At 42.4% G+C, this 13,038-nt stretch overlaps 1 protein-coding gene across 2 annotated transcripts in view; it reads left to right on the top strand.

Moving 5' to 3' along the window:
- LOC306972204 (ephrin type-A receptor 3-like) overlaps positions 1-13,038 on the top strand; it is an 86,460-nt gene that overhangs the window by 17,243 nt on the left and 56,179 nt on the right. For both annotated transcript variants that reach the window (XM_079568748.1, XM_079568747.1), the window contains exons 2-5: positions 3,125-3,189; positions 10,459-10,659; positions 11,312-11,419; positions 11,855-12,206. In XM_079568748.1, coding sequence (XP_079424874.1) covers positions 3,125-3,189; positions 10,459-10,659; positions 11,312-11,419; positions 11,855-12,206 — 726 coding nt within the window. The remainder of the gene's footprint in view (positions 1-3,124; positions 3,190-10,458; positions 10,660-11,311; positions 11,420-11,854; positions 12,207-13,038) is intronic.

Here is a 13,038-nt window from a genome sequence, read left to right as displayed (position 1 = left end):
TAATTGATTGGTCTCATTGGAATTCAGTGTGGCGGTTTTCATTTGGCTTTCCACGTTAGTGCTTCGGTTGGCTCATAAAAAATGGATGGAATATGAAAGTGTAGTAGTTTAAATGCTCATAGATGCACGCGGCTAATAAGGGATCGATCAAATGTGCTAATGCCCTTCAGAAGTGCGTGGTAAAAGTTGCAGAGCAATATCATGGCTCATGGGCAGTTTATTTACTGGTCAGTCCTCCACGATGCAAGCCAGAGTGCCAAGTTTAGCGTAAAATATAAATTCGCAAGTAAAAATACAGATCTGCAGCAGACCACTTCACAGAGCGGTCTCCTGCTGGTGCACAGAGTCAGGAGGACTAAACACTGTGAGACTGAATTTCAGTTTTGTGGAGCTAAAATCTGGAATATTCTTCCTGAAGATGTGAAGTGGGTTATTCAATGTTCAAAACCAGGCTGAGCAGTTCTAGCTGTGCATACAAGTACTGACAGAATTTATCTTTTTTACTTTTCATTTGACAGATTAATATAATTATATGTTTAATGGAATTGAATTGCCTTGTAATCTTATGTAGCCCCCTGCTCTGTGAATTACAAGTAAACTTGTCTATTTACTTACTATTTGTAGTAACAGGTATTTGATTAATTAGATTAGAATTTGAGCAGATCACTTGTTTCTATCAATATAGTCAATCTGCATTTTGAGGTGTTGGTGCTCACCAGTATCACATTTCCTACAGTTCATAACATACTTAAGGTTGCCAGGTAAAACAGATACATTTCATCATGTAAAACTGCTGATCACATCTGCAGCATTGCCATGTCAGCCCTTTTGTCATAAATGTTATGGATGTTATGGTCTGTTTAGTGCCTTGGGAGACTCGGCTGGGATTGGCTGTGTTGTCTGTGTTGTCTGTGTAACTATCTATGTATTTATCTATCTATAGCAAGCAGTCTGTAGTACAGTTCGAGTGCTGCACAAACAATCGTAATAAATGTGCAAATCACAAATTATTTATTCAATATAATGACCTCTGTAAACAGTGAATCTAATCCCTGTATCTAAAACAGCTCATGGACGGACACAGGTGCCTTCACCTTTGCTCCACTCTCGGCAGCCTCCTCAATATGCCTCCTGCAGTCTGAACCACATCTCCTCTTGCTTCCTGACTTTTCATTTTCACCTCGCAGTATCCTTGTTCCACTTCCACCTGTCACCCTCACACTGCCAGCAGGAGACAGCCAGGGCGGCCCATACACAAGCACCTATGCAGGGTCACGCTGCCTTACGTGATCCTGCCAGTGCAAAGAAAATAATGTGTCGAACTTAAGGTACTACTAGAGGCACACAAACATAAGTCAACAAACACCCAAAGTGACAGCTTTTGGCAGGTATTCTGGAACATGTACAATCTGTGGCTTGCGGGAGGCAAGAATAGTCGTATATGCTTGATTCAGATACATGATATACTACACACTCCTGTAACCTTTTTTTCCTTATAGATTTGTAAAAGCAGCAGTTTGTGGGAAAAAACAACTTTGCTGTGTGCCTTCATGATTGATTCAAAACTCAGAATAAAATGCTGATGCACTGGAATTTGTTGGTGTTATTCTGACGGTAAACGCCTCTTTGAAAACGGAAGGTTGTGAAAGTGCAAACAATTTATTCCGGTGAAATATTGGCATGCGCCTTCCTCAGCACAGCAAATGACAGTCTTTAGAGCAGCAAGGCAATACCAGCAACAAACTATTTCATTTGTAAATTAATGGCAATAAAAAACAAAGCGTATTCAGGGTTGGAGTAAAGAGTACTTTCATGCAAGCAATGGTTTTGTTGACTGCTATCCTTGTAGAATATTCTGCTTCACTTCTACAGTGTACGGTAGAGATGCGCGGGTCGACCCGAAACCTGCGGTCAACCCGTGGTGCCCGCGGATTCGGTCGGGTCGGGTACCTCAAAATTACGGCAAACTTCGGGTGCGGGTGGGTCGGGTTACAAAGCGCACTTTTTTGGTTTTGTCCTTATATTGTTGGCTTACTACATATAGTGCATTCTTATCCATAAATGCCACAAAAGTCGACTGTGTTTAGTTGAATGTTTAGTAGTTTTATGGGGTAAATGTATCATTAGTAGGTTATGTTTAGATGTCACCTGGCCTATCGCTTCTGTATGACTTTGATCAGCTCTACAAAAGCGTCACAATAGCCGTGCCCAAGCACATAATGACACATGCATGTGATGAAAGTAATGCATCAACAAGAAGCGAACTAAAATCAAAGACACAGCATCTTACTGACCTGAGCACAGCAACTTCTTAGCGTCAGGTAAAGCTGCTCCAGTTTAGCCCAAACTCCGTTTACTTGACAGAAAGACTCGTCCATGACGTGGTGGAAGTAAAGCCTCATGATAGTTTCTGCTCCTTGTTTCCTGATAAGTCCATTCGCGATTTCAAAGGTTCCTCAGTGGTTCAGTAAGTAGCAAAACAAAGCATCAAGTGCTAATTCTCCTGTAAACTCGGCGTCACGTGACGCGCTCCCCTTTGAGTGATATCCAGCTGCAGCGTGACTCATGCAGTTTTTTTTAATGTGCACGGGTCGGGCCGGCAAACTGAGAGGCTTTTTTCCGGGTCGGGTGGGTCGGGTTTAAATTACAGCGGGTCGGGTTGGTGCGGGTCAGAAAAAAAGCCGACCCGCGCATCTCTAGTGTACGGTCACTGGAACAAGCACAACTTTATTTGATCTTCTCGATAGTTTTGGCCCTGAAACAGCCCCTCTTATTTCAGAGCTGTTTATGCTCCCGTGTTTGGCTCTTTTATATGTTCTCTGTTTTCCATTTAAATGTAATGGCCCCCCATAATTCGTCTGTATGTCTGTGTCTATAATGCTGGCTCATTTTCTCGCACTTTTGTTCACTTGTAAGATAACAGCTGCGACTATTGTAATCTCCAAGTGAAAATTATAGGTTTGCTGATTCTACTGCTGTCATATACCACAAACAACCCGCCCGTATAAGATTTTATAATGTATTCAACAAAGCGTAGCCTAGAAAAATGGTTCTTTTGAAGTAAACATGATTACAATGCTTCTGTGTGTGGTTGCTTATGCATTTTGTTCTCTTCTTTTTGCAGTCACATTGTTGGATTCTATGTCTGCTTTGGCCGACCTGGGCTGGGAGGCATATCCAAATGAAGGGGTGAGTAAACAGAGCTAAACACATCAGAGTATAATGTGCGAGATGTTTTCTATGTCACAAAACTATCATGCCATGTGAATATCTTAATATCAAGATATCATTCCTAGTTCAACAACAACGGCATTCAGAGCTAGAAGTCTGGGAGGCAGAAGAAGTTGTTTTTAGGCAGCGCCGGCTTGTTGTGCGGTCTAAATCGGGACTCAGCGCCCGGGAATTCACAAATTATTTCCAGTGTGCTGAAAACGCTGTGCCACTGAAGACGGCATTTATTCACGGGCCTCGATTTTTTTGGGGATGGAACGAACGGAGGGCGCAGGTCTAAATATTACTTATGTAACCTTTGCAGACTGGTGTTGCTCCGAGCGGGTTGCGTAAGAAGTCTTTTCGCAGGTATATACGGGTTGAGGGAGTTCAGCCATATCACATCAAGAGACAGGAAGCCCAAAGCATTCAGGGCATAAATAAGAGCTCGTTCTGTATGTCAGTCTTGCACTAGAACCGTTGAATGGGACGGAATTAATTCTATTGCCCCTTGAGTCACACTTTCATTGCGCCATTATGCTATATACTGTGGTAAATTGCAGGATGCCACACAGAATTTCATGGTTTGGGTGCAGCAGGGAAGCAGGGCTACGGTGCGCATGGATTCAAGGATATCAAGTTCGCATAATTGACAGGGTCTGATTGTGTAGCCGCAGCGTGTTTATTTGGCTGCAATGGCGTAGGTGCTTTCGGAAGAACAGAATCCTTTCCATCTGCGCCTAAGAGGGTCAATCTCATTTTGGACCAACAAGTTATTTATGGGAAAAATGGTACTTGTGCACGGACAAAGGCCAAACATGTGTTACGAGTTTGGCCCCTATTGAAATATACAGTGTGTATGTACTGTGGTTTCCAATGTGCAATGCCAAACCTTTACTTTGGTTGTACAATGACAAATAAAGAACTTACTTACTTACTTACTTACTTACTTACTTACTTACTGTACACTGAAAATGAGAAAAACGATCAAGTTTGGAACTTGTGAGGGACTGGCGAAAAAGCAGAGGTTATTCTAACTGCAATAAAGAAAAGGGAAAAAAAATAGCTAATCACGGGCTAAAAGCTAGATGGCCACAGCTAGAGGAAACGGCAAATGAGAGCTTGAACCACATGCTGCCGGGAGAGGCTTGTCAACGGTGCAATTACGCCTGCATGCCTAGGTAGTTGCCAAGGCTGGTGCGACTTATACTCCGGAGCGACTTATATATCTTTTTTTCTTCTTCATTATACATTTTTTTGGCTGGTGCGCTTATACTCCGGAGCGACTTATATATGTTTTTTACTTCATCATTATGTATTTTTTGGCTGGTGCGACTTATACTTTGAAGCGACTTATAGTCCGAGAAATACGCTACATCACCACCTCTGACTATGGAGTGAAGGCAAAATGTTCCTGGTGTATTGCTTTCTGTGACTTGTGTGGTGTGAAAACCGCTATGCAAATGTTTCCCTTCACCTCACAATCATTGAAAGGAAATTATACATAAATTGCTGTGACTAGTAATGACAGAAGCTGGTACGCTTTGTGTCAAACAAAGCCCTGAATAAACAGATAGTGTGTCATTGTTGTGTTCAAAGTTTACAGTATGTCTAAATAAAGGCTGCAACATAATGTGAGGGGAAAAAAGTGCAATAACATAATGATAATATTATTGAGGCGCGTTTGCATAAAAATTGTAAATCTCAGTTAGATGAAAGAACTATAATGGGTTCTTGCAATATGGATATGGCGTCAACCCTACATTGCGAGCCTATGCTTTTTGTGGCCATTTTGAAGGTGAAAGTGCAAACAAGAGAACAAAACACAAACAGCACACAACTAAACAAAAAGATCAAGATACAGTATTTTCCCACAATTAGTGCCACTCTGTAGCCAAGGGTTTCCTCCCTGTTGGTCCCGGACTAATTCTATCAGCTACTTAATCTGGACACGGAAATTGCTACATTTAATAAAGCTGGTTAAGTCTGAGCTTTCATCTTTGTTGTCATTGGCTTTTGCTGAACATGAAAGTAATGCTATCAGCCCAGATAAGAGAAAGTGCTTTTGTAGGGTCAGACCACAAGCTACAAAACACAAATAATATTTCGAATTATTTTAACAATAGGGTGCTGTAATTTATATATTAATGGAATAAAAAAAATAGACAGGTAAAAGATACCAATTGAACAGCATGACAGGAAATCCTAAATATAAAACAATTTTAGGTTCAGTTGTCAGCTTGAATGGGTGACAGCTAAATCTAGAACTGTTTGAAATGACGTACCAAAAGTAGACTGATATGTCAAAATATTTCCATAGATTGACTCCTGGGGGGCAGAAAGAGCACCAGCTGAGAGAGGATGTTGACAGGACAAGCTGTTCTGAAGTTTCATACAAGGAGGGATTATCTAGTTGACCTTTCACATTTCAAACCACAGATTGGGCTAAACAAGAGCCAACTCTGACCAATCACAAAGTAATGTCTACCTGAATTAGCCCAAACCCAACACTTGACCCCTGGAGGTCAACTTTAATCCGAGCCATGCAGCGCCGGATATGGCAGAGACAGGGCAAAGCGACCCACTTCTGTCACTGGCCCGGGAGTGTTCCCAGTGAGGGACATAAAACAGATACGAACTAATGATGCTTCAAAATGCACGCCCCCCCGCCCCCTCCCTGATTCCTCAATGTTCAACTTCTTCTTCTGCTGTCACCGCTAAAGCCATTCCAGACTTCGCAGGCCAATTATCCTCATAGGTGAAGCCATCGGATGATTGCAAAAGCAGGGATATTATGCTAAGCTGGTTGAACTTAGACTGATTCGACATCTCTGCTTCACTTCAAAGCAATCAGGCGAGCAGCGTGCTGATTGGCTGAGGTGATTGAGGGTTCAGGAGAGAGGGGTTATTTGCTACATGCTAATTAGAGCTCGCCAACACAAATGTCAACAATTTTACCAAGAACAAAAACGCTGTATTTTTGACATGCCCCTTGAGGAATGTGACATTTATGCTCATTTTGACAGCTACAATGCCCAAACTCCTGCTTTGAGATTAGTGCTGTCTATTCATTGTTTTCAGATAGGCCAAAATTTAAAGCATTTGCTCACAATTCATTAACAAACATTTCAAGCACTGTGCTTTATATTAAATCCATACATACAAATGCCTGAGGAGAAAAAATATGTGACTTTGATTTAACTTGCTACATTTAACACTGCAGCCAAGCTTCTTCTTTTTTTCTGTAAAGTACCTTGGCAAGGAGGAGGAGTCAAAACGTACTGTCCTGATCAAACCTTCAAGACGAAAGGAAAATAGATCATTATAAACAAAACCAACCCTACTTTAAGTCATAGGGCTCACCTCCTTTGCAAGATGGTAACAAATGATCATCGGTATTGTTACTATTGTTGTAGGGTTGTTGTTATTACTACTATTACTACTACTGATGAAGGTGACATCATATTTCATTTTTCTCCCTTTTCTCCTCTGAATGCTATGTGCATAAATGTCTTGGTGAAATTTCAGCGTGCTGTGAGCATAGCCTGAATGGACTGGTCTTCAGGAGGTGGTCCAGGGTTCGCTTACTGGGAGCCCTTGAAGCTGGGAAATACTCATCCAGCTTGCCATGGTCTGGATTGTCTGCTGGTCGTGAGCCAGTGAAGGCTGGATGGATATTCTGTATTATAGTATCTTGGTATATTGGCCACTGTGTGAACTTGGAGCTGTGCTATTCAGATGGTGCCTCTCTCCTCAAGTGTGCATGCCCGTGTGGGTGGATGTGTGCGTGTGTGAATGCAGAAAGTGTGTGAGTGAGTAAAGTTTGTAATCCAACGTGATTTTGAAGTCGTGTTCACGCATGTCTCACGGGGTTTAACCATTTGTTTAAGTCCAGGGATAAATGCTTTAATGAAAAAAATAATCAGCTAAAACTATCTACCAGACTAGAGCAATGATGTATTATTGGCCCATCCCCAGCAGCAACCACGCCACCTGCTTGCTACAGCTCAAGGTACTGATCCTCACAACACACCTGTTCTTCTATGACCAGCTCAAATAACAATAAACAGACTTGCCAACTAGGGCACCAAAATCGCTCACCAGGAAGTGGCAGTAATCCAGCCACTCCAAACTGGGCCCACAAAGAAATAAACAAAGACATCATAAAGCTCTCTTTATCCCTCAATGACTATTCCCATAACTGCCTTAATCACCACTCCCCATGGACTGGCTTTTGTGTGTGCGTGTGACCGTCCTGTGATGTCCGACTGGTCTCAGCTCTGCACAGATGGGTCCATTTAGCTGCCAGACGCGCTGCTCGTGATTTTCCAAACATTCATTTTTCTCCCTCCTTCATTTTGTTCTCAGGTCTACATACCACCTCTGAAAATATTTGGTTTACAAAGTAGACCGGACTGGAATAATCGCAGGTCAAAATGAAGGAGTAAAATATGGACTAATGCAGACACAGAGCTCAGTGATGACTCAATCGGGCGAAAATTACATTTAAGTGAAGATTAAACAACTTCTTTAACAATGGTAATCCAAGTAAAGACAGAAGTGCAAGCACTAAAACTACTATACGTCATATACTGTGGCAAGAAAAGGTAAGTACACTGTCGGAATTACTCACATTTCTCCCTAAATTGGTCATAAAATGTGGTTTGATCTTCATCAAAATCATCAGAATGAGTAAACAGTGTCTGTTTAAACTAATACCACCCAAACATTTACATTTTATTATATTTTTATTCGCCATATCATGTAAACATTCACAGGAGTGCGTGGAATAAGTGAGTACACCACTGGAATCTGGCTGAACTGCAGCAGTTTTGTAAAGAGGTCCAAGATTCATCCTGATTGTTGTGAGCGTCTAATCTGCAAATACAGAAAAGCAGTTGTTGCTGCAAAAGAAGGATCCGGCAGCTATATAATACAGGTCTTTCTGCGAAATATGCTGAATTATTTTTTCTATTGATCATAGCAAGTTGTCCAGGCCCTGAGGCAACAAAACAGCCCCACACCATGATGCTCCTGCACCAGACTTCACAGTGAGGATAGGGTTTTGATGTTGGTGTACTGTTCCATTTTTCCTCCACACATGACATTGTGTGTTCCTCCCAAAATATTCAACTTTGGGTTAATCAATCCACTAAATATTTTGCCAATAGTGCAGTGGAGCACCCAATTGCTTTTTCGGAAGCCAAAGCTGAATATTTTGGGAGGAACACACAACATCATTAAAACCCTATGCCCATATGTGAAGTATGGTGCAGGGAGAATCATGGTGTGGGGCTGTTTTGTTGCTTCAGGGCCTGGACAACGTGATATCATCAATAGAAAAATTAATTCACAGATTGATCAAGATTTTTTGCAGAAAGTTTGGGTGATATTAGTTTAAACAGACACTGTTTACTCATTCTTATGATTTTGATGAAGATCAGACCACATTAAATGACCAATTTAGGCAGAAATGTGAGAAATTACAAACGGTGTACTTACTTTTTTTTGCCACTGATTATTATAGTTACTCCTGCTAAACCAGAACTACAAATTACCAAATCAGCACTTCACTATGATTGTACAGACTTAAATCAAAGCCTAAAACAGGATCAAACCAGGCTCATTCTTGTGTGATGAATGACAAGGATGTCAAGGCCTAAACTTTGTGTGAAAACAGGGCTATGTCAAGACGAAACCTCAGGTCTCAGGTGTGAATCATTCTTGTAGTACAGTACTATAAAACTGTCATTGAATTCTTCCATCCTTTAAGTAACTGTGAATAGGCTCAGTTGTATTTCTTCCAGCAGAGCGTAGTGGTAGCCTTCTTTCTTTTCTCCTTCTTCTGACAAAGTACTTGGGCCAAGATCAAGGGAGCGGTGGGCCAGCGAACAGTGGAGGCTGCGGTTCGACGTATAGAGATTATAATCAAGAGCGCTCGCAGAGAAGGAGGCTGTGAGGTTCTGTTTAAGCGCTCAGGATTTGGAGGTGAAATGTGACATGCTTTTGCTTGCGTTGCTGGACCATCACATCAGATTAGGATCAAGAAAGCAAACGCACTGCGCTTCTTAAAAACTTTTGAAGCGGCAGTCATTTCAAACTTGTCGTATAGCTGTATAATTGTGCATCATATTCTTAGAAGTGTGTGGTCACTGCAGGTGCGCTATGGCTCATGTCCACATGTTTTCCAACGGCCGTAAGATGAGACGCGCTCACCTCTTTGCGTCCTAAAGCTTCAGTCTTAGGATGATGACAGGAAGCTTGAAACAAAGATGGTGGTCCACTCAAGTTTGACCACAATTGAGGGCTTTTGTGCCTTCGTACAGCTGTAGAGATTTTTATGCGCTTTTCCAAAAGGAATCCGGTTAGCTTCCCTTTAAGTGGATCAGACGACATCGCAAACCGCAAGCGTTTGTTTTCCGTTTTTAAGAAAATGAAATCGGATTATTGTGCTGGACGTGCCGTTTTAAGTCCGGGCTATGTCTTCATGTGAAAATGTGTGTATGTGGTTGTGCAGATAGAAATGTTTTCCTGGTGCAAGAAGTGTTCTCAATTACGGTCCTAGTCAGAAGTGGAAACAGATGGCGGCAGATGACGGTAGACAAAGTAGCTCTGTCCTACCCAGTCCTTCTTGTTCTCTGGCTTCTCCTTGTACCACAAACTCCTATAGAAGTGTTAAATATCGCATTGGCTCTTGGAAAATATACTCGTGCACGGAGACAAAGGCAGTCCTTCAGTCACCGTGACACGGGCCATCACTCATAATCAAACTGACATGCTATACTTTTTCACGGCCTAATGAGGCGCACTTCAGTGAACTTAAACTAGCTTCCCCTGAGCCCTTGCAAGTATAGAAAAGATGCTCTCTATTCACTGATGATGAACAATTTACTGATCCACTTGTGTTGAAGTGACCATGCCCACGATTCAATCGCAAAGCAATAATCATATAGATTCTCAGTTTTAAGGTGACATGTAATTCTAAAGCGCTCAAAATTACATGCCACATCAGAATCATATGCCTAATCCTGCAAACCCATATGCAACAACCGGAAACATGTACAATAACCTCCTCCCAGCTCACAAAAGCTCTTCACGTCTGGCACGTCTCATAAATAATGACTTCTGTGCACCGAAAACATAGAAGGCAATTACTCCCAAACTCATTGTGCAGTTTTAGTTTGTGTTAAATTGGTGTATAATACATTTCATGCCGTCTTAACCTGTCCAATGGCTTTGTGTCTTCAGTGGGAAGAGATCAGTGTGATGGATGAGAGGAACACACCCATGCGGACGTACCAGGTGTGTAATGTGATGGAGGCAAACCAGAACAACTGGCTGAGGACGCGCCACATCAGCAGGGAGGGAGCACAGCGCGTCTACATCGAGATCAAGTTCACTCTGAGGGACTGCAACAGCCTGCCCGGAGTGCCCGGCACCTGCAAGGAGGTCTGCACAAAATCATGCCTTCACAAAATCTGAAATAAACATTAAACATAAATCAAAACATTAAGCAGACCATTATCATCTGTAGTGAAAGACATGTTTCCAAGGCTAGGCATAAATATCCTTGCGAAAACATTTGGTAGTGTTTTTTAGATATTTGAAAGTAAATGTAGTATACTGTATGCATATTAATGTACACATTTGTTCTCATTTCTTGCAAATCTTTGCTTTGTAATGCTTCTCCTTACAAACCAATTATTGTTAAAACATATTAAAACAACAACTTCGAAATTCATTTGACCCCCCCACTGTTCCCCTTTGAATCATTTCGACTGTAGTGCCTGGTCTCTCGTCTCTGTAGTACGCTCCTCAGTTTTCACTTGCCCATCTGTGTGTGCCCCCCTGCCACTTCACTCTCTCATTACTTCTGCTGAATGAGCTCCACACAGACTCAGGCTTGAACGCGGCTCACTGGCCGTACAGACAGATGGGCCCGAAAACTGAGCAAAGGCAGCAGAATAGAACTACAGGAATATCACATTGGGTAGATACTTATTCCCACTGTCGGCCCCGGCTTTACATTGTCTGCGTTACGGTCTTGTCTGATAACTTCAATTTCGCAAGTTTGACAGGAGTTACTTTCTCTCTCTCGCAGACCTTCAACATGTACTACTACGAGTCCAACAATCCCAACTTGTGGTTCATCAAAGAGAGCCAGTACGTCAAGATAGACACCATCGCTGCGGATGAGAGTTTTACACAGGTAAGGGGCAACAAAAGAACTGATCAGTTACGACATATCATATTTTTAGAACCATACTGTCATAATAATTGTATTAATCTTCAATGGTACAAAGTTGGAAATGACTTTACTGTCATTTAATGTGCACCCATTCATTTACTTTCCCACACAGAAGGGCCATAATGTTTTGAAATATGTTGCCAGCCAATTCTACCCTATTTGTGCATTATTTTTGTTGACAATTTTATTTGCTGACTGCTATTAATGGAGAACGTAGTCTATGCCAAAAATCATGAATTTGGTTATTTTTAGTTATTGTTAGTTATATTATTTGTAAACTGAGAATGTGTTTTTTGCTGGCTGTCATGCCAACACATATTTCACCATGTTTATATCAATACACTTGCCTCCTCTTGCTCCTCTGTAGTAATGCTCATGCCCATGCTCTGTCTTCAGGTGGACGTGGGCGACCGCGTGATGAAGCTGAACACTGAGGTGCGGGACATCAGCAACCTCAGTAAGAAGGGCTTCTACTTGGCCTTCCAGGACTTGGGGGCCTGCATCGCTCTGGTGTCCGTGCGGGTCTTTTATAAGAAGTGCCCCCTGACTGTGCTAAACCTGGCGCAGTTCCCGGACACCATCACGGGCGGAGACACGGCGCTGGTGGAGGTGCACGGCGTGTGTGTGAACGCATCGGAGGAGTTCGAGGTGCCCAAAATGTACTGTAGCGCAGATGGAGGCTGGCTCGTGCCCATCGGGAGGTGCGTGTGCAAACCGGGCTTCGAGGAAAACAAGGACGTCTGCCAGCGTAAGTAAAGCTGTGAGGAGAAACACGTGGCCATGTCCAGACTACGTGTTAAGATTTGATTTATCCTGTTTTGTCCAGTGAACTTCATCACATTCAGACATCACAAAAGCTGCAACTATGTAGGCAACAAACATCTCTATGGGGTCTATTTAAGTATAAAACTTGCAGTAGTTTAGACCTATATACATAAAAGATGTTCAACAATGAGCATAGAGAGAATGAAAGTGCAATTTCTTAACCTTGAATGTGCCAGTAATCCCACATTGACGTTAAAAACTTTAGCTCTGAACATGGCCAGTGTTAGTGAAATATAAAAGCATCATTTTAACTGCGCTTGATGGTGTCCTTGAGTGAAAAGCGAGCGCAGCGTCAGAGCGTTACTGTACGCTTACGTCACCGTTGATCCGGGTGCATCACATTGTGTTGGGTGTGAGACATTTTATCCGGCACCTGGATTTGCGGTTTATTTTGTGTCACGGCTGAACATTTTTCTGGCTCTCTCCCTCTTAAGTGCAGGATGGGTATGTGTGCGAAAAAGTGCCTATTGATGTGCACTTGCCTTGGGAGGAAGTTTATTGAGTCATAAGCCTCCACTGACGGAGCATGCATACCCCAAGTGCGTGTTTTTTGTGTGTGTTTCTACAGCGGTATGGATTTGAGTGAGCAAGCTGTAATAGAGTCCTCCTAGCACGGCCTCACCTGTCCCCACAGGCTCACTTTCTCCCAGAACAGGGAAAACACATTCACAGATTCATCACTGCAAACTTCGGAATCTCTGGGCATAATGCAGTTTGAGTTTTTTTTTTTTGGGGGGGGGGGAGAAAAAGCAGCA

Source organism: Gobius niger (assembly GCF_951799975.1).
Source record: "Gobius niger genome assembly, chromosome: 13".
In the NCBI taxonomy this organism is placed as follows: domain Eukaryota; kingdom Metazoa; phylum Chordata; class Actinopteri; order Gobiiformes; family Gobiidae; genus Gobius; species Gobius niger.
This window is presented reverse-complemented; position numbering and strand designations above follow the sequence as displayed.